A 27,789-nucleotide genomic window follows, 5' to 3' on the forward strand; every position below is an offset into this window, starting at 1 on the left:
CAGCAATTCTATAAGCATCGAGGAAAACAACAATAAACCTGAACACACAATTACCATGTGACATAATACAATAAAATGGGATGGCGCAGGCTTATAAGTTTATTTGATTCAATTTCTTTTTGTTTCAGTTTGATTAACTAAAGGCACAAAAGTACTTCTGATACGGCCCAAAACCTATTACTTGCATAATAAAAAAAGTATGTCAAATGTGTCCTAGGTGAAATTCTGACAAGGAAAAACACACAGTGCTTTTTAAATGTGACCTTTACTCTTCTGTCTTCCTGGTAAATAGTCATTCAGCATATTAAACACAGGAAAGCAGCAGGGGTGCTGGCGTGGGGCTGGAGGGGGAAAGGGAATGAGCACAGAAGTTCATTAGGCTCTCAAGTTTTAAATTTTCAGTAGAAGCATCTGCTGTAAATGTGCACTAGTAACCAAAAGGGATCACTGCCAATTTTGCCTCCAGATCCACATTTCTCCACTCCTTTGCAACCCACTCCTCTCTACTGCCCACAGGACACAAGATTAAAAGCAAAGACTGAAGCCAAGAAAGTCCTAGAATGATAGAGGTTTAAAATCTTGTCTTGCTTTCTCTCATTCTGTGTATGTAAATGTCATGGTGCTTCACAGAACTGCAAATTTGGGAAAGACTGGTGGTTAGTTGACATTCTCCTGAGTAATGAAGCCACTCTCTCAGCCACATTCTTAACCTGCTTTTGTTCCAACAAAACTTCCTACTTTTTGAGATGGGCTGTTCCATTGCTGGATAACTCTAATTGATACAATGTTCCTCCTTAAATTGGCCCTGGTTACACCTTCTAGAGTTATTATAAATAAATCTTATACTCAAATATCCCATTAAACAGTGGGAATACAAAAATATTGGTCCAACTACTTGCAGGGCCTCCCGGAAACGTTCTTTTCTATTGGAACAATCGATTTTCTCGTTCCTACTGCCGTTTTGGTTTCTGCCAGAACTATAGAAATATGCCCTCTTCGATGATTCATAAATAATTCTGACCCAATGATAACATATTGTATCAGAGTCTCTTGTGCTACATATTACTCAGACTCTACCCTGGGAGCAAGTTTAAAACTTTTGAAAAATATATATTCTCTCTTAGGCCACTCTTCATTCATTCTAGGAACTAAAACAATGGCTTGCTACGTAGTACCTGGGTAATGTGAAAGACAATAATTTGATGGTGCCTCCATCTTTTTCTTTAGAGAAATATATATGGTAATAAAAATCCTGGGTTATATGATATATTCTCCAAAGCAAGGGCTAGAAGTGAATATTTACACTATACTAAGAAAAGAACTAGAGAGCTTAATGTAGAGGACACAAGGGGACATGATAGGGGCTTGGCCCTTCGTACTTTCTATGTTCTCAAGCAGCAACAGCTGTATCTGTACTTTCTCATGTCCTTTACTGGAGAGCATTTTTAGGTAACACTATGTGTTCCACTGTTTTATGAAATATTAAACCTTCAATGAGTCAGTTATCACCTCTAAGCAGATAACCCACAAGTCTTCATATCCTTCCCTGGCCTCTGTTCACTACAGATTCTGCTAAATACATTCATGTGAAAAACTCGCAGCACCAATAACTGAATTACGTATAGACCTAAACTCATCTGCCCTCCCCCCAAACCAACAGACTGAGTAACACTGGTAAATGACAGGAGAGTCTTAAAAGCAAAAAAAGAGGAACTATGAAAAATGGACACAAGCACTTAAAAACCTCTCCAGTCTAGAATCATGGCTGTACAAAGTATCAGTCCTACCTATATACTATAGTATTGGTGGTTGCATTATTTTCGTTATAAGAGCAGATTTGAGCAGGAGTAGAATATCAATGTTCTTCTAAAGTGATATAAAAATTAAAGGTTTATCAATTAAGTTTCAATGTGAATTCTCTCAAGTAATTCACTATTTAAGGGGCCCAAATATTGGTGCATCATTTGATCCTAATTTGTTCATGTATTCAGTAAATATTTGTTGTGTGCCCCTATGCGGAAAGCATGCTTTCAAGTGATAAGCAGAACAGACATGATCCCTGACCTCAAGATTTTTTGGAAGTGAGGTTTTTTTTCCCAAATGGAATGACCCAGGATACTGTGTGTTGGAATTTCAGGAGTGTTTACAACCCAGATCTTTCAATGAGAATACGTAAATTGAGACAGAGGACCTTGAAAATACCTAAAAAGTTCATTTATCACAAAATATCCATCAGCAGCAGTCTCCTTTCTGTATCTAGTTTGTAACAGTAGTAACGATATCATTTCCCATTTTTGGGAGTGCCTACCTGTCCCACTCACAGAACAATCCAATTTGCAATGAGAAAACCAATGCTTTGAGAGAGTAAATAACTTGCCCAAGATTATGTAACCATGAAACAGTAACAACAGGGACTCCAACCCTGGTTCAATTTGCTCTAAAGCTTATTCTTTTTAATTACCACAGTCTACTACTTCCCCAAGAAAGCAATTATTGTGGTTAAGCTCTTCTTACTTATGAGTAATTTAAATCTCAACTTCCTTATACCTCTTTTTGAATGGAAATAAGTGGAAAAAAATTGAAATAGGTTTTTCATTACAAAACTTAAGATTGTTTTTATGTAGATGTTTCTTTTCCATACAAACTTCAGAAACAGCTTTGGCAAGTAGCCACTATAAATAAACCTTCAAAGTTAGACTAAATTTTAAATGCTACATGGATGTGTTAGAATTGTTTTGAGAATGCAAGTGAAAGTAAATGGAAATACAAGAAAGTAGAAATCTATTAAATTATAAACAGGAGAAGTAATAGCCTTTTTATCTTTTTAAATATATTTTCCACAACATTAAGTAGTGATCTGTATCTCTTGCTCTACTATCTGTTAATAGTGTTCCCGAGAACATAATTCAGCAAATTATAGAGTCCTTATTGGGGGGAAAAACAGAATATAATATATCAAGTGTAATGACAATACAAATATCGATAAGTACTATTTATCACCATCTAAACTCTAGCCCTTCATAGATATGCCTTCACTATACCAGGCTGTGATGCTATCTCCCAGCTCCTGCTGCAAGGTCACTAAATGAACCAAGATATGACATCCATTCATTTGTAATACAAATGTTGCTTTGGACCTTGACCTGTTACATAACATAGTGTTATCTACCTAATAATCCCTTTGAGAAAGTTGTTTTATTTTTATTTATTTTTTGTTCAAAATATTACAGATGTCCCTTTTTCTCCCCAGGGACCCATTCCTCCCTGTCCCAACCCCCTCCCCAGTCCCTCTCCCCACCATTTGTTCCAGTCCTTGGGTTGTGCATATATGCATATAAATTCTTAGGTTACTCTCTCCCCCTCCACCATCCCTCTGAGACTCGTCAGTCTGATCCATGCTTCCATGTCATTGAATCATTTCTGTTCTTCAGTTTATTAAGTTCTTTAGATTCCACATATAAGTGAGATGATGCGACGTTTGTCTTCCTCTGTCTGGCTTATTTCTGAGAAAGTTGTTTTAGATATACTACTTGAGCATGTGAGAGATTACTAGAAAGAACAGCAATGCTCCCTTCCCAAGAGTAAAACATAGTCTTTTCCTGTTGTTCTAGGTACACCAAATCTCAAAGCCAAAATTAAGCCTAAATTATGGTAGCTAATATATCCATATCCAGTTTGAGCTCAATTTTTGTACTTTCATTTTAGTAATTTTATAATTATATGTTTTATTGTAAACCATCAAATCACTTTTGAATGAAGTTTGGTGTAAATTAAAAATACTAAACTATCTCGGACCCAGACTTTAATCATCAGCTTGGTAAGGGATCAAAATGACATAGAATTAGTCTAGACATGAAGGTCAGCACACTTTTTCTGTAAAGGGTCCAATAATAAATATTTTAGGTATTGAGAGTCATGCAGTCTCTGTTGCAACTATTCAAGTCCTCTGTTGCAGAACAAAAGGGACAAAGTCAGTAGGAAAATAAATGTGTGGCTGTGCTCCAGCAAAACTTTGTTACAAAAACAGATGCTGGGCTGGATTTGGCCCCTGGGCCATTCATTGCCAACCCCTGGCAAGAAAATCAATATAGTCTTTTACTTTTTGCATTTCTTCAGAAAACATTCCATATACAACCCCAAAATTATAAAAACAAGCAATTTCAAACCATAAGAGTGACTCCAATTCTGCAGCTTTGATAGCAGGTTGACATTTGTTTTTCATGTGAACTATATAAAAGTGCAAGATGCATTCAGAAGAAAAAAATTGCTAAATATGCACTATCTTTCACTTTCCATTTTTAACATATGCACATAAATAATTCTATCCAATGATAAAATCTACTGAGTCAGTCTCTTGGACCACATACTACTTGGATGTTACCATGGAATAAATTAAGAACTTTTGGAAAACATTTGCTCTCTTTTAGACCACTATATTCTTCCATGTACTAAAGCACTGATTTACTAAATACTACCTAGATACTAGGAAAGGGAATAATTGGTTGGTTCTTCTATCTTTTCCCTTAGAGAATTATATGTTCTTATAAATGCAGAGACATAAGATATATTTTCCAAAGCAAGGGATTGAAGGACCATAAAAGTATATGTTTTATATTCTAAGTTTTACTGGCCTAAATCTAAAGACAATTGTCTTTTTATTGTTCTCAAAATCAGCTTAAAGGTGAAATTTTTGTAAATACCTATAGAGTTAAATCTTAAGTAATGCAATGGCATTATAGCAAGCTGATTTTTACATCATTTTATTTCTGAAATTAACTCTAAAGATTGTTACTCCTTGAGCCCAGCCAGTGTGGCTCAGCAGTTGAGTGTGGACCTCTGATCCAGGAGATTGTGGTTCTATTCCCAGTCAGAGCACACGCCTGGGTTGCAGGCTCAATCCCCAGCAGGGGCCATGCAGGAGGCAGCCAATCAATGACTCTCTCATCACTGATGTTTCTATCTTTCTCTCCCTCTCCCTTCCTCTTTCTGAAATCAATAAAAACATTAAAAAGAAAAAAAGATTGTTATTCTTGAACCTACAGTATATCCCTTAGGAGAGTGCTCCCCAAACTGGGCTACATATCAGTATTACTTGTTTCCTTTTTTTAAAAAAATATTTTTTATTGACTTCAGAGAGAGGAAGTGAAAGGGAGAGAGAGATAGAATCATCAATGATGAGAGAGGGTCATTGATTGCTGCCTCCTGCATGCCCCCTGCTTGGGGTTAAACATGCAGCCTGGGCATGTATCCTGACTGGGAAATGAACCACTGAGCCACACCAGCTGGGCTCCATTTTTAACATATACATTTCTGGGCCCCACTCCCATACTATTCAATGAGAAAAATATTGGCTGGGTTTTACTGTGTCTCCTCCCAGAGCTCTGATGGGGGTGGACAAAGTGATTAAATTCTCAGCACATCCTATTGTGAAGTAAATATTACTGCCTTTAACAGATAAGAGAACTAAGGCCCAGAGAACTTCACTTGCTTAAGGTCATGGAGCCACAGCCCTATAGTCTCTCTGTATAGAGCCACCAACTTCTGTTATGCCACTAAAATGGAATTAACCATATTCTAATTTAGAACCTGAGGCTTCTTTTCTTTTCAATGAATGTTTGCTAAATAAGTAGTAGGGAAATCAAATAAAATATGAAGCGCAAATGTTATTCCACAGGAACAGACTATATTTAATAGTGGCATGTTGCCTGCTTGGCCTATGACCCCCTCTTATTTTTTTCTAATTTTTATCCATTTCTGGCCTTAAAGGTTTAGAAAAAAAGTGGCCCCAAACTCAAAAGAGGCCACATGTGCTTCAAAGGATTACACAGAAATAGGTCAGTGGAAGTGACTGGGGTCAAGTCAGGAGAGGAGAGGAAAGCAGGTGGAATGGATAGGTAGAACAGGAAAAATACATTTTGTATTTCATTTCCTATGACAAGAGTATATTTTATAAATGTATTAAGTCTGCTCAGAGGGAAGGGGAGAGAGGGGACAGGAAGAGATTAACCAAAGAATTCACATGCAGATATGCATAACCCAAAGACACAAACAATAGTGGGGGGAAGGCTGGGGGTGGGGCAGGAGCTGGGTAGAGAGGGGTAATGGGGGAAATAGGGGACATCTGTAATACTCTCAACAATAAAGATAAATTAAACACACACACACACACACACACATGAAGTAGAAAATAAATTTAAACAGATTTGGAGATATTCCACCCCATTAGCTGGCACAGTGAAGTTCTCATTGTATAAATGTAAGCTGCCTCTGCTGCATCTATGGCATTAAGATTGAAGGTACAATGGGTAACCTTTATTTCTCCATCTACATAACTATAGTGACTTTTTTTTCCTCAGCACCCTATATCTTTGCCTAGACGTCGGTCAGTCCTCAATTTATATTCCCTGAGTGCATGACAGAATATCTCATTAGAAGTAGAGAATGAATAACCACTGGGGGAAAAGGCTGTGTGGGGGATAGGAATTCCCATTAATTGCTCCAATAGAGAAAGTAAACGAGTAATAAATAAAAGAATATATGCAGCCTTGCCAGTAATAAAATACTTCAAAGTAAAAAAATAAAATAATAAAATAAAATCTGCACCTGGGTACTTAGTAACTTTTGTGGGAGTACCTACTTTGTTTCTAATGTAATATTTCAAATTTCAGGTTAGCACACAGCAGAAACTGCAATGGTAAAGTGAAAGATAGGTGGGTAGATTTCTAGATTATTCTGAATTGCTTCCACTCCCTCCAGGATGCTCCACCCGAGGAGATTAAGTTTAAATGGGTCAACATAGCTTAATACTTTCTGTTGCTGCACATATAGCAAAATAAGCATGAGGTGAATATGTGAAACTAAAGCGAAACAAATTTTACAAGACTCAAATGTCTAGAAAGTATTTTCTGAAGTGCCTTAGTTCAAACATAATTTGTACATTAAACTTGTCGCCATGGCAAAATAAGCTGCAATAAGAAAGTGAGATCCTAGATAATCAAGGAAATGTTAGCTTATAGTCACAGAACTTTTTAATTTCAGGTATCCAATGCATATTGATCTCAGTGAACACTACAAAATCAAGTAGAAAACCAAAAAAAATCAATTTTCCACACTCATGGAACTGCTACCCTTTCTTGAGGCCTATCCGGGAATATTTACTGTACAAAGTAAAAGAATACCAAGAAAGAGAGGAAATGGATGTTTTAAAAGCTGAGGGAATGTGGGGAAGAGTAGCCAAGGCAGCATTTACACTGACAAATCCCAGTGACACCATTTAGTTATTTTGTGCTACTGGGCCCATCAGCTCCTTGGGCTGCCAGAGTCTATTGCCTTCAGGCTGTCTTTCCACTTTCTTGATATTTGGAAGCTGCAAAGTAATCCTCCTTTTTCTTGTAAAACTGACCTAAGGACATCAAGGGAGAGAGGAAACATATTCCTTGTTTTGCAACTGGAGAAAACTGAAAATTGAAATTGAATGGAAGTTGAAATGCACAGATAATCCATGTTGTGCCCATGCCCAGCTAGTAGCAGCACCAAGGAGGCAGAGGAGCAGGAATTTCAGACAGCAGTGTGTGTTTTCAGGGCCAACACTGCATGACTCTGGAGCACAGACCACAGGCTATGCAGGCCCTGGTTATACATATGATCACCTGGTTCTGTGGTGGGTTAAACTATTTTGTGGGATGAGAGGGAGAATAAACACTTATTTATTTATTTTTGGGGGGGCTGTCTGGTTTGTGGTTTGGGGGAGGATCTAAAAGCTCCTGTGTTGGGCCTCATATGTTTCTGGGTGTCTGAAAGCCTGTTTAGGGATATCTGATGGCTCCCGGATGAAGGTGTGTGGTATTTTGGGGATATTTGGCATGTTTTCCAGATTTAAATGTTGGTAATGGGGGTCTAACAGACCTAGGTGGGGTGTCTGAATAATTTTCTGGTGTCTGAAAGCATGTTTGGGGTCTTTGATGAGACCTGCGTGGGTGTCTGGCATGTGTTTGGGATACCTGGGAGTATCTAGCTGAGGTGTCTGGGACCACCTGAGAGGTATATAACTAATTTTTCCCAGAGTTTTAGTCAATTCTGCCTGTAGTCAACACTGCCCCTTCTTCATAAGTGACAAATCTGTTTTCTCCATTTCTTGTATCCTCCACTCTTCAACTTCTTGCCCCTAGACTCGGCCTGAACCCTGCCAGCATCCCCAGGAGTCCCTTGACCACCCTTCCCCGCAGCCCCACAGTCTTCCCCACCATGAACCCAGCCCTGCTCATCACCAGGTGTCACCAGCCCCTCAAGGATCGCCCTCACCCTCCTCGAAAGTACCCTCCTCAGCAGTCCCCACATGCCCCCACAAACAGGGCGGACGCCCCATCCCTGCCATTGCTGGCTCAGCCTGAAGCAAAATTCAGTGGGCAGATGAGGCCCAGCCCCTCCAGGGACCACACCCTCTAACCTGCCCTGGAGAATAAAACTTTTGTATCATTCCTTAACACCTATTCTGAGAAATGGTTTTCTGACAATATCATTTATGGATGTTCTAGAACTCTAGATTGGCCCTTCTTATTAGAACCAACCCCAATGAGGTTTATAAAGTTTGTTTCCAGCCCTCTTTGATATTCCAGAGCTTTCTTCTTCCCTTTTGTCTTTCTCTTTGCTTCCAGAAGCCCAGTGCTCTAGATTTCCAAACCACCCCCTAGTGGGCCAGGGACCAAATGGCATTTCTGTCCTCATGGCCAGTACTCTCCTCACTTTTAATGCCTTTCTTTTCATCAAAGTGGATATTGGGGAACTCCCTGGGAGCTTTGCTAGCTAAGTAGCTCACAACTTTACAGCCAATGTGGTAAAAAATGAACGTGGTAAATCATGGTTATGGCTGCTGGCCGGGATGGCTCAGTTGGTTGAGCATGGTCCCATGCACTGGCAGGTCGTGGGTTCAATTCCCAGTCAGGGCACATTCCGGGTTTGCAGACATGATTCCCAGTGTGGGGCATACAGGAGGCAGCTGATAGAAGTTTCTCTCTCATTGATGTTTCTATCTCTCTCTCCCTCTCCCTTCCTCTCTCTGAAATCAATAAAAACATTAAAAAAAAAAAAAAAGGAGTGATCATGACTAAATCTTCCCCCAGCCTCTCATTCGCCAACATAAACCTAGCACTTTAAAGAGTAATGGGACGCCCGGCAGGGCGTGACTCAGCGGTTGAACATCGACCTAGGATCCAGGAGATCGGAGTTCCATACCCAGTCAGTGCACATGCCCGGGTTATGGGCTGGATCCCCAGTTGGGGGCCTGCAGGAGGCAGCCGATCAATGATGACTCTCTCATCATTGATGTTTCTATCCCTCTCAATCCCTCTCCCTTCCTCTCTTTAAAATCAATGAAGATACATTTAAAAAAGAAAAAAAGAAAAGAAAAATAAAGAATAAGGGGGCACCTAACTGAATAAGTGCTACAGTAATGGCATAATTGTTGAAACTTAAAGGAAAAATAAACATTATTTCTCTCCCAAAGAAAACCACTGCTGAGATTAGCAGTTGATTCAAATTGCTTTTTCTCACCTCCTTTATAAAGAGAAAATTCTGATTTATTCATGTTGAAATAGCACTCCACATCCTTGTAGATTTAATAACAACAGAGTCATGCAGGATACTGGGCCAAAAGAGAGACAGAGGCACAAGGAGGTGAAGAGGAGGTGAGAGCTGGAACACAGGGGTTGAAATCCTGCCCTTCCCAGAGTTAAGGTGCGGGGTGAGTCACTTCACCTCTTGAAACCTCCATTTCCTCTTCTGGAATATCAGGGAGAGGATTTAATATTTCTTTTTTTTTAAATATATCTTTACTGATTTCAGAGAGAAAAAAGGAGAGGGAGAGAGAGAGATAGAAACATCAATGATGAGAGAGTCATTGATCTGCTGCAGCCCGCAACCCGGCATGTGCCCTAACAGGGAATCAAACCCGATCACCTGGATCCTAGGTCAACACTCAACCGCTGAGCCACACGTGGCCGGGCGGATTTAATATTTCTTAATCTTAGGGTACTCAGTGGGCTTCAGTGAGAATTAAATGAGATCACGAACAGAATACAACATAGTATCTGTCACAGGGTTAGTTGTCCAACAAATGTTAGCTGTCATTGTTATTGCCCTTTTCGACCCTTACCGTCTATTCAGCTCTCTTTTCAAACAACTTGTTTAAACACTAGTCTTTTATTTTTCACTTCAAATGAAAGAAATAAAAGTAGTTGACTAGTAATAGCATGTGTGATAAATATCCACACTTCTTTCACATTTAGAGACAATCTATGAATAACATTTAAGCTGGCTTCTCGAAACAATTTCCAGCACATTCTACTTGCAGTCAGATGAATTGGCAATTTTCTTAAAATATGGAGCAGTTTGGTGCTGGGCAGAACATGTATTCAGGCTCATAAACATAAACATTTTTTATGTAGCATTTAAACATGAACTATGCAACTCCAAAATGCTACAAAAATATAAACAAAATAATTTCAAGAATAAAGACATACAGCTAAAGAAAAATTGAGATGAAGTAGTAAAGGAGCCAAGTTTTCTATGATGCAAGAAAGCTGATCAGGGATAAAAATTTGTTTTCCTGAGTTTTTTTAGAGGAAGATAGCAGCACATTCCAGAAATTATTTCACATTCTATGTCAAGCCACTTTGGTAATTACTTTCATATTCTGACCTTTTTCTAGTAGCTCCAGCCCAAGGTCAGCACCGAGCCTTTCTTCAGTGATGACCACGGTGTAATGAAGCTGAGTGAGAATTTGCTGGTGGAGCCGAAGCTCCAGTTTGCTGTAGGAAGGAGGCCTGTAGAGTACAGCCCTTCTGCCATGGCTGCCAAAGTGTGTCTCAATTGATTCTTTGATCTAAAAGAAGAAAGAAGGCATAAAAAGTCAAGAGGAAAAAGTAGCACATTTCTCTTGAAGGACATCATTAATGCAAATCAAGAGCCATTCAGAATGCTATCTTTTAAGTTTTTTTCTTGACATGAAAGGCAGATTCTCTGAAAGGCTGATAAGGACAAAGATTGAAGGTGAACTGAATTTTTCTCACTATTACAGAAAGTTGAAAATTTGGGGCCATTAAAATATAGAGCTCCTAGAGGAATACTGTGGCATAGAAATACGGAGCTCAACTCTAGCTGAAAATATAAATTAATAGCAATGCCTTTCATCAGTACTGTGCTTTCATAAAGTAGTTCCAGCTGCATTATCATATAACATTTCTTTTAGGTAAACATGGTAGAGGAAACAGAGCGAGGAAGGGTTTCACGCTGGAAGGAATTGTTTCGGAAGTGGTACAGATGAGAAGCAACCCCTGAGCTCTGTACATTGCTACAGCTTCTCTCAGGAGGCAGCAAAATCTGAATGCATCTCAATGAGACTGGATGGATCCTTGTGTGAGGAGAGCTACCAAAGTATCATAATTTTTAGGTTATTCTTCCAATATTTATTTGTCCTCCAAATAAATATTCCTCTTTCTCGCAATAAGGTTTGAAAATACCATTAATAAAAGAGAGTTTTCTAACTGACAAGTAGAAAGAATGATGACATTCATTACAGGGTTTAATGGCAGATGATATTGGTGCTTTCCTGAAAACTTGAAATGAACTTCTGATAAAGTAGACATATTTAATTACTAGAAGGAGTAAGGAGATTGGGTGGGTACTAGGGCAGAAAAATGGAAGAAGAGGGGACCAAGCAGGGGGAGGGGGAAGAGGAGGGGGAAGAGGTAAACAACAAAGCTGGGAATCCAAGTTACTTTTAGTGGCAGCTCTGAATCAAACTGCCCATTTTATGGATCTAAAACACAATATGCATCATGTCTTTTCACTATTTAAGTTTCTTCATTATTTCCCATTACTGACAAAATCAATTCCACACGTTTATCAAGAACACAGGCCATTCAAACTTAGACCCTATTTCCTGAGTCTGGTCACAGCACACTCTTACTAACGTCCTTTCCTGAGCCGACCCTGCTCCTTCATATACATACCACTGTACTTTCCACCTACAGTTCCTTCCTCTCTCTCCATTCATCCATCTAGCAAACTCCAAATCAAACATTATCCCATTTGAAAATTTCTGTATTTTTTTCCCAAAAAGGATGTAATTGAAATACATCCATCCATTAGCACTCATAAAATTGCATCTGTCCCCGATGTGGGCTCCTTAAGAGGCAGCCTGCATTATCCTGGTCTTCAGTGCACACTGACATACTTAATAGATGAAGGTATCTGGTAAATTAATGAGCTCTAGTGCTCTATCTAGATCTTTGCAGATAAGTATGGAAAGAACAAAGAAACAGGTTGAGATTGTAAACCTTCTGAGGGCAGGAATCACATCCTGTTTCTCACTGCATAGAAATTATTACTATCTGAAAATTACTTGACAAAGCACAGTGTAGTGCAAGAGAACACAAACTCTGGAGGCAGACTGCTGGGTCTGAATCCCTGGCTCCACTAGCCCTACGCGTGTGACCTTGGCCGATACCTTCCTCCTAAGGGTGCTGTGAGGATTAAGGAATTAATATCTAATTAATTCTGTGCTTAGAACTGTGCCTGGCATACAGGAAGTATTATATATGTGTTTTTAAGATAATAATATAACATAAAGAGCAAAAAGTCAGGAAAAATGTTTCTGATTCTGAGCTCTGCCTGCCAAGTTAACATAGGTGCTTATGACGTGTGATGAATATAATGGAAAGGGATATAATACTACCTAATCCCACTCTCTATGCATGGTACTTTGGCAAAACATGACTGATTAGGTCTTTTCCCTTGTTAAAGGATATCACATTTATTGGAAATGGAACTATTTGAACTCAAGAGTTTAACTGCAAACTGGGACATGATTCTCCCCCAAATTTGGTAATAGTTTATAATAATAAACTTATAAGAAGGAGTACTTGAACCCAAATACCGTTTGAACCTTTGGACACAGGGATTAGAGGGAACCAGAAGCCCATAGGAGGCCAAAATAAGCAAACATGCATCTAGGTAGAAGGGGAAGACAGATGCTTCCAAATATATCGGTGTCACTCAAGCAAAATGCACAGTGCCCAGAATTCCCTTCTCATATTATTTTCTTATGTAATAACAGGATGTGTCTCCCTATTACAGCCAGCTCAAATATAGCAGTGATTTCATATGAAGAGACTTTATTTTGAAACTTTAAGTTATTATTTAAAAAGATACCATCCCTCCTTCCCCCCAACCAAGATGAGTTTAAGCGACGTGGAGGTAGCTCTTACCAATATATCTCATTAGAGCATATCCTAAATAAAATACAATTACTGGCCATATTTTGTAACAACCTTGACATAGGCTGAAATTTTAACTCATGTCTCAGACTACAGGGACTAAATAGGAAATGAGCTTGTCAGTCAAATTATGTTGTTTTACCCTGTCCTACAAACTGCCCTGTCCTTGCAATATTTATAACACACTGTATCAGCAGAATGGCCCAATACCAAGGAACGAGAACAGTTTTAGCCAGTCTGACAACAGGTGCACACACTGCATATGTGAAATAAAAACTGCACAATTATGTCAACTGCACTGGCAAATGCGGGATTAGCAAATGCCAAGAGCAGCATTTTTGGAAATAAAAGCTCCTGATTACTCATGCAATTTTGAAGATATATATTTAGTGGAAAAATACATTTAACCTGGCCACCATTGTAACAACTAAACTTGAGAGTTACAAGCCTGCTATGAGAATTTAGAAATTCTGGGGGTTGACACTCTAATCTATTTCACTTCCCTGTCTGACCTCTTCTTGAGAGATCTGCAGAATATTCCCTCAGAAATCAATTTGCTAGATGACATGAAAATTATTTTATTAACTGAACACATTTTTATTGGAAGGACTTCCAAATCTGAAACCTGTATACCACCTTGGTAAAGCAAAGGATAGAGTGTTCTAATTAACTACTTGGAGTGTTAGATGCAGCAAGGTAGAGGAAGAACAGAGAAGCAATGGGAAATCAAAACTCTGGATGTGAATTCCAGCTGTGCCAATTGCTTGCATCATCTACTGGGGCAAGTTATTATTGACTCTCTCTTTATCAGAGGTTTCTCTTATGTGTAGTAACAAATCCTACCTCATGATGCTGTATTGGGAGTTAAATGAATTTTCTATGTGAAAGTGTGCACATAGTGTCCTATCAATAAATGATGTTAAATATATATGAATAAAGTTGAATAATAATGTTATATTGCAACTCCACTTTTATATTAGGAATTCTATAAGCTTTTCAATTAATATAGTTTGATCTCTGTCAAAAATGAAACAATTCTATAATAAACTATGTGTTTCCATATGCCCTGTTATGTTTTTCTTTGTAGTACTCATTACCTTTTAATGCAAAAATGTAATTTATTTATTCATTATGTTTGTTTTCTGTCTTCACACACCATAAAGGAAGGTAAATGAAAGCATGTATTTTTGTCTGTTTTGTTCACTTTTGTTTCCCCAATCTAAGAATAGTATTTGGAACATAAGGGGCACATAACAAATATTCTTTGAATTAATGAATGCAAATATCCTTTCTCTCAATATGTAAGTCTTTGTTATAAATACTACCATAGAATATAGAAAATAGAAAAGGGAGAAAAATTGTATTAAGAAGTTTACTTCATTAGAATTGTGAATAGTAGCAAGAATGACAAAAATAGAGTTAAATATTTGAGCAAAATAATAAATTCCAGTAAAAAAATGAATAAAAAGCTGTATTATAAAAGCACTATATTTCTGTTACTTATACTATTAAAAAGTTTTCAACAAGACTCACCAGAAAACCAAGAAATACAGCTCTTTAAAATACAGTAGGAATCAAAAATAAAACTTTTTTTCCTACACAACAGAAAAATTATTTCTGGATTTATTAAATCCAGAAATTTATAACCACATATTTATGACATCTTTTGGTGCTTCTGCAAACATATAGTAGACCTAAGATGTGTGTCATATATAACTAAAAGTCAAATGGCTTTGCTGGTCTAGATTTTTGGCACTTTAGAAATATTGCAGAGCCTATTATTGTGAATTATGTTTTAATTTTTCCACTACAAAATAAAATAGAGATTTTTTCAATTGATGAAATGTACACTTATTTTAGATAATTCAAGAAATAAAATGGATAAAGTTTGCTAGCATTTATATCTTACACATTTTCTACTTCAAATTTATTTATAACTGCAGGATGGTTTACGGACCACAGTTTCCCTGGAAATGCAAGCAGAGTCTCTGGAGAATGTTCCTTACCTAAATGAACCTATAGTGAACCTCTGCCTTTGATCTCACAGCTGACTTAACCAAATTTCAAGCCCATGATGGAATGATCACACAGTTCTCAGAACTACTCCATAACACCTAGCAGCTTCTGATTGTACTTCCAAACTGTACATTAGGGCTATCCCAACACTCACCACCCAGTGAAAGGCAAGTTTGCTCATCTGTGGTTCTATGTAGGTTCTAATAATAAGAAACAAAAGCAATAACATTTCAATATAAAAAATGCATCCTCAGTATAGCTTTGAGAAAATGGCAAAACCTATCATCACCTATTCGTCAATCTAATTTTCCCTTTGGCACTCTTCACAATTTATAATTATATGTAATTTGTTTAATGTCTGCCTCTCCTACTAGTCTATATGTTCCATGAGGGTATTTTGTCTGCTTTGGTCATTGATGTGCATACAGCTTAGTGCAGGTTCTGAATAAGAGGGAATGAATGAATCAATGAGTCAATGAATGAATGAGTAAGCAAATGAATTAATACATGAATTCAAAGTCTGAGTTCATTACTTGTAAATACATGCATTGCCTGCCCTTTAATTATTTTAATCACTATCAGGTGAAAAATCCAGTAGACGATCTCAGTGGAGGCTTTGACATCTGCCTCTCAAGCCCTGTCTGTCTGATATGTAAATTCCCTTTCCCCACCATACTTTCATCACATTTACATGCCAAAACTTCAAGCATGTTAGAACTGGGGATACAGCAGTAAACAAAGCAGAGGTCTCTGCTCTCACAGCCCTGACTGCCCATCAAAAAAAGCAGAAATAAGCAATTATAAGAAGTTAGGGAAAAACAAGATGGTGGCGTAGGTAACAGCTGCACCCGCCGCCTCCCGCAACCACATCAAAATTGCAACTAAAATACAGAACCACCGTCACTCAGAGCCTCCTGAAATCTGGCTGAACAGAAGCCCCACAACCAGAGAACTGAAGGAGCACTGAGACTGGTAGGAGGGGGGCAGACGCGGGCGGATCGGGGCTAAATCGCAGAGACAGGGCCGCAGGCCCACACCCGGTGCCGCGGTTGAAACCCGGAAGGGAATCTCTGCGGTGGAGTTTTCCCGGACGAGGGAGGGGGTCCCAGCCCCACAGCAGGCCCCCAGCCCAGGGCTCCAGGCCGGGAAGAGACGTCCCACAACACAGGGCTGTGAAACCAGCGGGGGCTGTGGCTGAGGGTCGCAGAGGCTGCGGGAGCCCCAGCAGCTCCTCTTAAGAGCCCGCGCATGGACTCACCCACACACGCTCCCTCTGAGCCCAGCGCCAGGCAACAGCTGGAAAGGACCTGGGACACTCGGGGAGGAACTAACCTGCCTGAAATCTGGGCAAGAGCTCGAGGGGAGGCTTCCTCTCAGGCAGAAGGGCTGGCTGACGCCATTGCTCCTTTGGCCAGCCCTCCCCACACAGCCGGCAGGCAGGCGCCATGTTTGAATCGCCAGCACCTGACTCACCTTTGGCCCCGCCCCGTGATTCCTGGAGGCCCCTCCCCTCCCCACCTGCAGCTTATCCAGGCCATTTCCAGGGGCTTTTCTGTGCAAGTAGCCTCTCGAGCCTCATGCTTAGGACTTTCCTAAAATCTCTCAAACAAGCAGCAGCAGGCCCCACAGGGCTTGATAAGCGGCCCAGGCCTGGCACCAGCGGCAGCCTGCATTGGCTCATAGCTTGGCCTCTCCTGGGCTCCTCCAAGCCCAGCACAAGTAGCAGCCAACTACGGTTTGCTGTGTAGCTCATGCTGGGTGGCCCTGGGCAAGGCACTGGCAGAGGCTGACTTTGCACCTCCTGGGAGGCCCCAGAGACAGTGCACCTCGTGGTCAGACTCAACCACGCTGGATTACAACCCTACCACAGCCACGAGTGACACACTCAAGGGGCGCACTTGGTGAACACCAAAGCCACACTGAAGCAAATCCTGCTCCATAGGGGTGTCTCCAGCACAGCAGCTCTTTGGCTGTAGTTGCAGCTGGTCCTCACAGCTGATTGGCCTGGGGGTCAGTTCCTCCCAGGGACGCCAGTAGCAACCAAGGCTCAACTACAGCAGGACAGTGCACACAGCCCACACAGGGGAGCACCTAGAAGGCCCAGCTCAGGTGACTGGGGAGGCAGAGCCACTGGACCCTACAGGACACCTACTACACAAAGCCACTCTACATATTCCAGGAGACAAAGCAGCTCTAACCAATACATAGAAACAAACACCTGGAAGCAGCCAAAATGCGGAGGCAAAGAAACATGTCACAAAGGAAAGAACAGAAGAAATCTCTAGAAGAGGAACTAAATGAAATAGATCCAAGCAAGCTAACAGATAGAGAGTTCAGAATTTTGGTTATAAGGATGTTTAAGCAGATGGTTAGGGAAATAACTGAGAAAATCGATAACATAATAAAGTACCAATTTGAAATGAAGGCTACAGGAACTGAAATGAAGAATAATTTACATGGAATCAACAGTAGAGTAGAGGATGCTGAGAATCAAATCAGCAATTTGGAACATGAGAAAACAAAAAACACGCAACCAGAAGAGCAAAAAGAAAAAAGAATCCCGAAATATGAAGATAGTATAAGGAGCCTCTGGGACAACTTCAAGAGGCCCAACATTCGTATTATTGGGGTGCCAAAAGAGGCAGAAAGAGACCAAGGAATTGAAAACCTATTTGAAAAAATAATTACAGAAAACCTCCCCTACCTGGGGAAAGAAATCGACTTTCAAGTCCAGGAAGCACAGAGGGTCCCAAAGAAGAGGAACCCAAAGAGGCCCACACCAAGACACATCATAATTAAAATGCCAAAGGTTAAAAACAAAGAGAGAATCTTAAAAGCAGCAAGAGAAAAGCAATTAGTTACCTACAAGGGAACACCCATACGACTGTCAGCTGATTTCTCAAAGGAAACCTTGCAGGCCAGAAGGGAGTGGCAAGAAATATTCAAAGTGATGAAAAACATGGAACTACAACCAAGATTGCTCTACCCAGCAAAGCTATCATTTAGAATTGAAGGTCAGATAAAGAGCTTCACAGATAAGAAAAAGCTAAAGGAGTTCATCATCACCAGACCAGCACTACAGGAAATGTTGAAGGGTCTTCTTTAAGAAGCAGCTAATGAACAAAAGAATCTGATGAACTAAATAGATCCAGAGACACTGACACATGCAACAGACGATCATATTTTAGAGGAAAGAGGGAAGGGGGGTGGAGGGTGGGAAGAGATTAACCAAAGAAGTTATATGCATATGTGCATAACCCATGGAAATAGTCAATAACAAGGTGAAGGCCTGGGGAGGGGGTGGGAGCGAAGTGGAGGGGGTCAGTTGCGAGGGGAAATGGTATACCTGTAATACTCTCAACAATAAAGATAAATTTAAAAAGTAAAAAATAAAATAAAATAAAATAAAAAAATAAAATAAAATTTCAGCTTTGCTAACAAAAATAATAATAATAATTAATAAATAAATAAACAAATAAATTAAATTAAATTTAAAAAATTAAAAAAAAGAAGTTAGGACCAGGCAGGTAAGTCACAGGGAATAAGATGTTATGGAAACTGAGCTGAAAGACCCAAGGAAGATCCCTGCACTGAGATCCTGTAGGCAAAGCCAATCCAGTCTTCAGGCTTCCCAGACCATTCTGCTATGCGTCCCTGGTCAATTTTTTCTTACATTGTCCACAGTGACAAAACGTTTCCACTCTCCAGGTACCCTTTATTTCTATAGATAACTGTCTCCCCATGAACAGAGGAAATTAGCACTATTAGAAGGAAACACACTGAGCTACATAGCCTCTGTTTTGGCAAACCTACAGGCTATTGACCGAATGAACATTTCCTCTTTTCTTTTGATTTCCATAGAAGAGATCTGTCCTCCACTTATCTATGGCTAATCACTCTGCTCATTCTCGATTCCATACTTCCCTCCCCCAGGCAATACACCTCCCTCCTATCTCCACACTCAAATCTGTGAGAACTTCATCCATCTTTAGCTCCTCCTTCTGGATCCTTAATATTCCCTCCCCCTTCTCTCCCAGTGACTCTCAATATTCACTCATTCATTTATTCACCTATTTAATATATTTTTTAAACATTTTGTATGTGACAGTCATGTTTGTAGGCTCTGAGGGATTTAACAGTGAAGAACCCTGACAAAGTTCTGTCTTTCACCGAGCTTACTCTTTAGTGGGAGGAGCAATAAACAATTAATGAAATCATACAATGTAAGTTCCTGCAGAGATAAGAGGCCAGACTAGAGTGCTAAAGAATGACCCAGGAGCTCTTTTTGATGGCACAATGCTGCTCTTGTGTGTGTTATGAATGTTGTGTATGAAAGAAAATGAGCAGAGAAAGACAGTTCTTAGAGGAAAAGACAGGAAAAAATTAAAATAGAAAGTCCTTGAAGGTCAGTACCATAGGTACTTTTTACTGTGAATGGTAAATATGGTCAGGTAGGTAACAAGAGATAACCAGCAATGCGGATAAAAGTAGAGGTGCTGCAACGTTAGTTGTTATCTTGTTAAGCAGCTAATTGGAAAACAAAACCTAGTGAGTAGAAGGGAACTTACAAGTTGGTAACTTAATGCTGGTCTTTCTACTGAGGTCCAACTTCATGAACTTTGATTCCTTTTACTAAAAGCCAGGGAAGGGAGGAGGCAGATGAGGAAAACTGGACGTACTGTAGATATAGGGGTGGAGGGTGTTTCCTTGTTTTATTTTGTTTTCTGAATGGTGGGTATCCAAACAGATTCCAGATGCCCCGACTTTTACAACCTAAATTACAGGATTTCCTCCGGACTATATGACATTGCTCCCATAATGCAGAAAAGAGGCCTCTTTAAAAAAAAAAAAAATGGAAACACTCAGTGACCTGAGTGGGCAAGCCATAAGAGAGAGCACTGCGGCCTGTCCTAAGGGGTCATCTAATCACACAGGGGGAATAAGGGAAGGAGTGAGATAGGGAATGTCATTGAACAGCCACAATCGATAAAATTTACAGGAGCTGTCAAGAAGGAAAACCACCTCACACCAGGTTCATGGCTTAAACCAACAGAGGCCAGCTGGATCCAACCTGGCAACTAATTTCACCTACTGGTAAGCCGTAGCCTGATTATATGCTCACTGTAATACATTAGCATGCTAAATGGCACTCCACAGGCCACTATAATAGATGGGGAAAGCCCATATAAGGACACAAAATGGACACAGAGCTCCTCAGAGAAGTCTCCACCCCTTTCCCAGGAAGATCTTGAATATTCCTCCCCCTCACTGAATACCCTACTCCCCCATCTCCAATTAAGTGTACCTCAATAAATGAAGCAAATTCAGCCAAAAGGGCTGCAGCTCTGTCTCACTGCTTCACTAATAAACTCACTTTTACTTTAACCCCTACGCTGGCTCATATGTGAATTCTTTCCTGTGTGAAGCCAAGAACCCACAGAGCCTCAGGTCCCCTGACCCAGAACGCCGGCATCAGGAGGGCAGGCGCAGTGAGTACTGCACTGTGGGGCCTGGTTTGGTAAGAAAGAGTCAAGAAAAGCAGCCACAGGTCAGTCACATCACAAGTCACGGTGTGTTGCTGAGAGAGAGGTAAGTACAGAGGATGAAAACATTCCAGGACTGGAGAGAAAAAGCCTGAAAAGGATTTCCTGCACAGATACTAAGTAAATAGAGAGGGAGTCAGTAAGCTAACGGGGAGAACAAGAGAGCTCAGCACAAAAAGAGAAAGCTGAGAACAGCAGGACAGACAGCAGGACGGACCTTGGAGTGGACATCCTGAACTAGAAAATGTGTCATGGTAATGTCAAGCTGCCTTAGTCGACTGGGGACATCTGAAGTACTGAGACTTACAAGATATATTATGACCTTTGCTTATCAGAAAAGACTTTCCATCGCATCTATAAAACATTAAGCCTATAATCTGAAAGTAAACCCTGAGAATACCTAGGTCATCTCTATGTTAAACGCCCATAGGCCATTTCCTCACCCACCACCTCGAACCACACAGTGCCTTTCCGAAAGGGGCTCACAGTGGTGAGCCTGTGGGACCCCAAGAAGAAGGGGAGAGAGGCGAAGGAAGAGCAAGTTGCAAGACAAAAAGAAAAAGGCGGCCTGAACAGCCTCTCGCACTTCAGTCACGCTGGGCGTTGCTTCGGCTGTGTGCTGCTTGCTCATCCCTCGCCCCAGCTAACCCTCACATAGAGCAGGAATCTTGGAGACAGAGATAAATTAAAAACAAAGCCCAGGGCACAAGAACAGTCCATATCTGGAGTCTCCTGCTGTGACTTCTTGCCTCCCAGGCCTGGCAGTAGTTGTTGGCTGCCTCTGCTTCCCCCACTGAAATGCACGCACTTCAGACCAACGTGGAGGAGCTTATATTCCCTTCTTTGCTTCTCCCAGTTTTTTTCTCTTTTCTCTCTGTTTTGAAAGTACTATTAAGCATTTTTTTCAGTCTCCTCTGGAGGCTTTTCCTCCAACTAGTTTTCCTTGAGGTGCCACCCACGATGCACAGCTGTGGGTCATCAGTTTACTATTTGCTGTAACTTTGCAGACATAACAAAGACTAAACTGAGATTATAAACACTGGGAAATAGCTGGGAGATGGTGGTCATGACAGCTTCCTTCAAGGTATCATTTTAAAAGAGATAAAGCTTTAAATGCAATCAAGAGAGAATGCAGATTGCTTTTCCTTTTGGTTCAATTGATTTTGCTTCATATTTTGGAGCAAACCAAAACCACTCCGGTGTCCCTCTTTTGTACCTTCCCCTTCCTTCTGCCTTCCTCCTTCTCTGACTCTTCTCCACCCCCTCTTAGCCCCCACCCCTTCCCCATCCTCTCTCAGAAACTCACATAAAGCTTAAGAGGAGGAAGTTATTTTCTTTCTATCCTCAAGCCCTGAGGGCATTTGCTGGCTTTCCAGTAAATGTTCTCTAGCCCCCTGAATATCACCACAGTAAAGGGCATCCATAATGAAGAAAATATAAAATTGACAACTAACAATTATGAAAAACCAAGCAGAGCACAACACAAGACCCTGTTCTTTTGAAAAAAAATGTTCAAATAATGGTAAGTCTCTGTCCCCTGATGCCAAAACAAGTTAATACAGCAATTCAGTCTTAAAATAGTAAGTCCATACAAAGGCAACGTACAAAAAGGAGAGAACACTGAGTTCATTACAACAATATCAATACCTAAGCATCATACAATCTACCAACCATTTTCACAGATGCCAGAGACTCTGACTCTAAGATCCAGGCTTTGCCAGCACCACCCCAAGGCCTTCTGGATCCTGGTGTCCCCTCTACTTCTCACTCCGCAATCACTATCTGACACTGTTACTGTCCTTAGCTAGTTGTTAAAAGAAAACAGCAAGGAAAGTCATAAATTGTTAAGCATGGTCAGCTGGGGACACTAAGCCTGTTTGCTTCACCAGGAAGCTACAGCTTCACACCCCAGGGAATCTCAGCATTGTCTCTCCAAGGGGATTAACACCCCTCCCTTCCTCCCCTCCCATACCGGCTTGGGGGGTGGGGGGGAGCAGGGAGCAAGGGGAGATAGGGACATGCATGATAAAGTCAAAATGGTGCAGGGGGAGGTTACTTAACCATAGAGGCCTGTCAGTCTAACCTGGGAGAAAGCTCGCTGGCTAGGGGGTGGACACAAATGCAAGCTCCTGAAAACTTGGGAAGTTGATTGGTCATTTTGGAAAAGTTCCTGGTTAAAACTCCAGGGAAACTAAGAGCTGTTGTTCTTTTACTTGTGACCTGCACTCACCACATTCATTCATGTTCTGTTCTGCCTGGGAACACTCAACCACGCAAGGATGATTGTGCAGGCTCCAAAGAACTATGCAGCAGAAACTCTGGACACTGGCTTTTATTTTGGCCCTGCTAAAGACACCGTTGAACTTTTTGTATGGTTGTAGGGAGGGAGGTGGGACATTGGAAACCCAGAGCTGAGACAGACTTCCTGAATAAATTTTGTCAGGAGACCACAATTTCCAGTGCCTGGGTCCTTGGAATTCTTTCCTCTCCATCCCGTGGAAGGGCCTGTTTTCCACCAGCAACACCACTTATGCTCCATCTGATGTACTTCATTTTCCTCATCTGCCAATGAGCACCAACTTTCCATCTTACTTTTCATGCTATTGTAGGGATCAACGGAGATTCAAACAGTGAAGATAAAAGCAATTGAAAATATATAGCCCGTCATAAATGGAAGGCACATTTAAATATCTCTTAAAGAAGTTATTGCATAAAAGAACCTCTTGACAAATTAAAATATTTTAAATTGTTAAAAGATAAGTTGAAGTATATTAAAAATTTTAAGACTATTTGAGCAATAATCAATTGGAATTGGCAGTGTCAACCCAGAAGTGAACTAGGGGGAAAGCTTCATATATAAAGTATAAAAGCAAAGAAAGGAAATTATTTGATTGCCTGTCCCTTGAGGCATTTAGAGGCTTAGGTTTTGGTTTGCTTACATGGCTGCCACAGTATTAGAGCTACATTAATCTAATGGCCTCCTTGTTTAATTAAGTTAACAAAGTAAAAACCTTAAATATTTTAATCATATGATTTTATAAGGTCTGTCAAGTTAGAAGTGGAATATGAGAAATATCCTGTTTGCATATTAGGGACAATAAAACATTTTATTTTATTTAAATTTTATTTTTCAATTATAGTTTACATTCAAAGTTATTTTGTATTAGTTTCAGGTGTACAGCACAGTGGTTAGATAGTCATATAATTTACAAAGTGATCCCCCCAATATTTCCAGTACCCACCTGGCACCATACATAGTTATTACAATATTACTATGTTCCTTATGCTGTACTCTCCATCCCCACGACTATTTTGTAACTACCAATTTGAAGTTCTTAATCTCTTCACTTTTGGGGACAATAAAACATTTAAAAATAATTGTTACCAAACTCTAGTGTTCAAGTTCCTATTTTGTTCCGGTCCTGTGGTGGAGGTTCGGGTGGGGGTGGGGGCGGGGGGGTGACACTTTGGTTCTGAGTGGGTCTGTTGTCTCTAAAAAGCAACTCAGTATCCTGTTAAACAGGAGAGGACCATTTTGAACTGGGTCTGAGGTTACATAATTAGTGGACCATCTCTACTATTCTTCCCTGATAAAAGTCCAGTGTTAGAGCAAACGTATCATAAGAAAAAATGGGAATCGATACCATGTGTACAATGAATATACTTCTTAGGTTTGGGTGCTTGGTAAAAAAATAGTTTGTTAACTGCACAATTAAATATGATTTAATTTTATACTTTATTATAATGTTCTATAAATAAATTCACACTGGAGATACAAAAAGCCCTTTATTACATTCCTTCTTTTTGGCTTAGGAAATATGGTCCCTATTGTCCAGACTTAAGACCTTCAAAAGTATTCACCTATTAAATTTCTGAACCTCCCATTTTCATCCCTCATTCTCTTCTCTCCACTCCCCTGCAAGGCTTGCTACTTGTCCCCCACCATCTTTCCTGCCCAGTTATCACTTCCCAGCCCTGCAGTGTTACCTGCACCTTACCACTGCACACATGCAGGCCCAGGCTTCTGCAGTAGGCCATCACGAAGAAATCTGTGTGGCCAGCCTGGAGTCTCTTTTAGCACCTACAAACATGCCCTACTCTGGACAGAGTCTAACCAAATAAAACAACTGTGGACATAAGGGTAGAATTCAGGTTCTCAGTTGGGGGTTAAGATTTTCCATCCCCTGCCTATCCAGTCAGCACATTCATACTGCCCCTCCCCCTCCAAAACCTATCCAGAAGATAGGCTCCTAAACCCACTTCAGGGTCTAATTTGTCAATCCCATGCATATAGCAACTCTGGCTCCTGCCTTCTCTCCTCAGTATTCACATCTCTGTACCAACAAGTTCACTGGGATTCTCTCCACAATTCCAGGTCCCCAGGAACTGCGCAGATGTTTAAGGATGAAAGCCGATACATTCCATTCAGGTGGCCCCACAGCTCCAGGGCAGCAAAGGTCAGTGCCAGTTCTTGGCTGAATGAAAGGCTACAGGATAGAGGCACACACCTCACAGACCCAGAGGAGATTGCCTTATCCTACCTATGTGGGGGCCAAAGTGCTAAGAAGAATGGGGGAGAGAATGTGAAAGATTCAGACACTAGCCTGCATGAAAGAAGCATCCTGCCTTATACCAAATTTGGACACCAAGTTTCCTTACGGACACATTTACCCTTTGGTACTTATTCTGATTTCATGTTTACTCTGAGCGCCCTTGTAGCTATTCACTTTCCATGGCTTCCTCATCTTATCCCTTCAGCCCACTGGCCAGTGCTAATATGCAACCTTAGCTCTCCTTGGTAACTAGGCTGGGTAACACTTTTCCCAGCCTGACGGAGCCCTAAAAACCCTAGAAGCCTCCACCCAGTCTACTCTGATCTCACTCATGTTTCCAGGTGCTGCACTATTATACCAACACATCATAACACAACCTCACATATTCCTTTCAAATTCTATCTTTGAACTCTCAAAATTACACACTCAATCTAGAATGTTTATATATTTGATGGCCAACTTTTTGCTTTAAAAATAAAGAAAAAGTTGGCAGGATGACAATATCTTGTAATAGCACAACATAAGCACTATCTTTAAAGGAAAGAATAAAACATCATCTAATACTGTTATCAAATTTGCAACTCCCTAAACTCTATAATCATTCCTTTAGGGGATGAATTATTGCAGAATAGCATTTGGCTTTCTTCTGTGACTGCCTAGAAAAATGAGCTCCCTTCTTGGAAATCTGGTTTATTCTTAAAGGGTCCAGCAGAAGGCCTCACAGGCCAGGCCTAAAGAAGAAACCATCTCTTCTAACACCACAGATTGCTTTGGAGTTCTCAGGAAAGTAGGAGGTAAGGACATTTATAAGTGGAGGCAGACCTGGATGTGGACACCAGAGTTGAAGAATTCAATTGAAAGTACAAAAGAAGCACTTAAGGACTGCAGGCCAACACAGGAAGTCCTACACGGGACACACAGCATGAATTATACTAGATCCCATTCTTCCATTCCACCAACGGGTTTTGTGCCAGGCATTCTGTAAACTTGATCCCTGCCCTGATCCAACTGCCAGTAATTAGGTTTAGTTTAAGTGCTAAACTTCATGGTGAGCGGTTACATTAGTATAAATGCCTGGTGACTCTGTTCAGGGTTTTGCTAAGAATTGTGCTTAGGAACGTGTGCACACCACTGGCTAAGGAGACATCCTCCCATTTATATCACAGAAAAGGGGCTTCCTTTTAAAATGTCACTATTCCATAACAAAAAGAAGAGACAATCCTGGCTTCTTTAGGTTTATATTTCTGACAGAATATATTCTCATAAATACATTTTATCTGCTCTTCAGCAATCAGGTTTGCTTAAAGCAAATATAGTATTACTTTAACCGTTGCTCCTTTAAAAGAAAAAAAACAGCTTACCTCCTTTTTCCCTATTCTTATCTACTCTTCCACCAAAAATAAAATTAACTCTGCCCCAAATCTATCTGCTTTTAAATTAGCTTATGTAGTGCTAAAATACTTGGACAAATAGGTTTAGCTTGTATGTAGGAAGCTTCAGATGTGTGAATAATGTTTTCACTGTTTACTCAGAAAAAAAATATAGTTAATAATAAAGGAAGGAGTGAAGAAAAGCCCATTTGAAATCACTTCCGCTCTCTGAGTATGTCCAGTAAGGAAGGTTTACTGCTCAATAAGAAAGCCAACTTTCTGGTTGATACTTTTCTAAGGTTAGGTAGCTCCTATACTGCTACAGAAAAGTTAATTTCCTGTTCCATTTTCCTGAAGCATTTGTGCACTTTGGCTAAATTAATGCTAGATTTTCCACTAGGGAAGAACCAGGCTGAGGGCTGAAACTATTACACTTTCTATTGCATGATAAAGAAACAATGAAACATCAAGGGGAAACTCAGTTGTGACTGCACAGTTTTGGACTCCTAGTGGCATTTTGAAACATAACTATATAGCTTGACATGTAAATAGCACACTATACTATAACTTTTTAATGAAAAAGGAAGCATTCCTGGTACTCACATTTATGTTGCTTATATGCATTCTTTTCCCTCAAGAGGGGCCAGATGCAATGAGAAAACTTTCATGACATTATCCTTTGGGATGTGTTAACTGAACAATGAGGCCTTTAGACTGACGTAGATCTAATGCCTTAGCAGCCTGCATAAGCACACCAAAATCTAAGTCTATAAATGCCTCAAGGTTATAAAATCAAAACATAAAAACAACTAATCACAAACAGCCAACTAAGCTTTAAGTTATACCCAATCAGTAATTTCCTTGCTTTGCTTCCACCTTTTCTCTATAAAAGTTTCTACCTGGTCTCCTGTTGGTGCAGTTCTAACCACTTCTGGCATAGAGCTGCCTGATTTGAATAGATTTTTGCTCAAATAAACTTTAAAAATATTTTAATATGCCTGTTTCTTTTTAAATAATGTTTATTCCACTGCTT

The 27,789-nt window shown here is 40.2% G+C and overlaps 1 protein-coding gene across 2 annotated transcripts in view; it reads right to left on the minus strand.

Annotated features, from left to right (window-relative positions):
- The window catches only part of CPED1 (cadherin like and PC-esterase domain containing 1), a 268,666-nt gene that overhangs the window by 229,005 nt on the left and 11,872 nt on the right, over nt 1–27,789 (minus strand). For both annotated transcript variants that reach the window (XM_081147894.1, XM_081147893.1), the window contains exon 3: nt 10,696–10,879. In XM_081147894.1, the coding sequence (XP_081004020.1) occupies nt 10,696–10,879 (184 nt within the window). The remainder of the gene's footprint in view (nt 1–10,695; nt 10,880–27,789) is intronic.

Source organism: Miniopterus schreibersii (assembly GCF_964146895.1).
Source record: "Miniopterus schreibersii genome assembly, chromosome: 9".
NCBI classification, from domain to species: domain Eukaryota; kingdom Metazoa; phylum Chordata; class Mammalia; order Chiroptera; family Miniopteridae; genus Miniopterus; species Miniopterus schreibersii.